A 756-nucleotide genomic window follows, 5' to 3' on the forward strand; every position below is an offset into this window, starting at 1 on the left:
GGTCACTCTTCATGTAACTTGGGTACACTTGGGGTATTGTACCCCGTTACACCTCTGGCTTGTTCGTCGGTTGTTTCCTCGACCGTATCCGAATCGGCGGCATCTTCCTCTGTATTAGGATGTACAACATCGAAAACAGCCTTTGTGTTCATGTACATGCCAGCCATAAGTTTTGTCTGAAGATCACTCTATGGAATGTGTGCTACCTTGGTCAGCTTAGCCTTTTGTGAGGCGCAATTGTTGCAAGTAAATACCAGCATATCACGAACCATTAGGTTGATAACATGAGTCACAGCTTCGTAAGCAAATTTGCTAAACTTATACTTCATGCTTGAATAAATGTCCTTTAGGTTGCGCATCTCATCTGTTGACTCAGCAAACTTCACTCTTCAGAGTCACTCCTTGTCCGGTGAGACCCTCATTTACAAGTTGAATCTGTTCGATCTGACCAAGCTCCTTAGCGAAAGTAGCAGTGAAAACCCTACCAAAACCCGATGAAAGGTGCGATACTTCCACGTGAACGTTACTATCAATCTCCTTCAAACTCGACAAGGCCTTCTCCACATCCACTGCACTCGCATCGGCACTAACGTTGACTGAGAGAGTGTTATTCCACGCCAGGGTTGCTCAAAATACGATTGTTACCTATTTCCATCTCCATAGACAATAAGTAGCGGCGAGGAACTCCAAGGACTGGCAAATAAATAAAGTGAAGTACCAAGATCAACAAATAAATAACTAGTAGGTTCACCGAGT

At 44.0% G+C, this 756-nt stretch overlaps 1 protein-coding gene across 1 annotated transcript; it reads right to left on the bottom strand.

Annotated features, from left to right (window-relative positions):
- Positions 1-2: 2 nt before the first annotated feature.
- Positions 3-329, bottom strand: PPTG_23650 (hypothetical protein; the record flags this gene model as incomplete). The annotated part of the gene is made up of 2 exons (XM_008912282.1): positions 3-176; positions 270-329. 2 exons carry the CDS (start codon positions 327-329, stop codon positions 3-5), a joined length of 234 nt encoding a protein of 77 aa, XP_008910530.1.
- Between the last annotated feature and the right edge of the window lie 427 nt (positions 330-756).

Source organism: Phytophthora parasitica, assembly GCF_000247585.1.
Source record: "Phytophthora parasitica INRA-310 unplaced genomic scaffold supercont2.45, whole genome shotgun sequence".
In the NCBI taxonomy this organism is placed as follows: domain Eukaryota; phylum Oomycota; class Peronosporomycetes; order Peronosporales; family Peronosporaceae; genus Phytophthora; species Phytophthora nicotianae.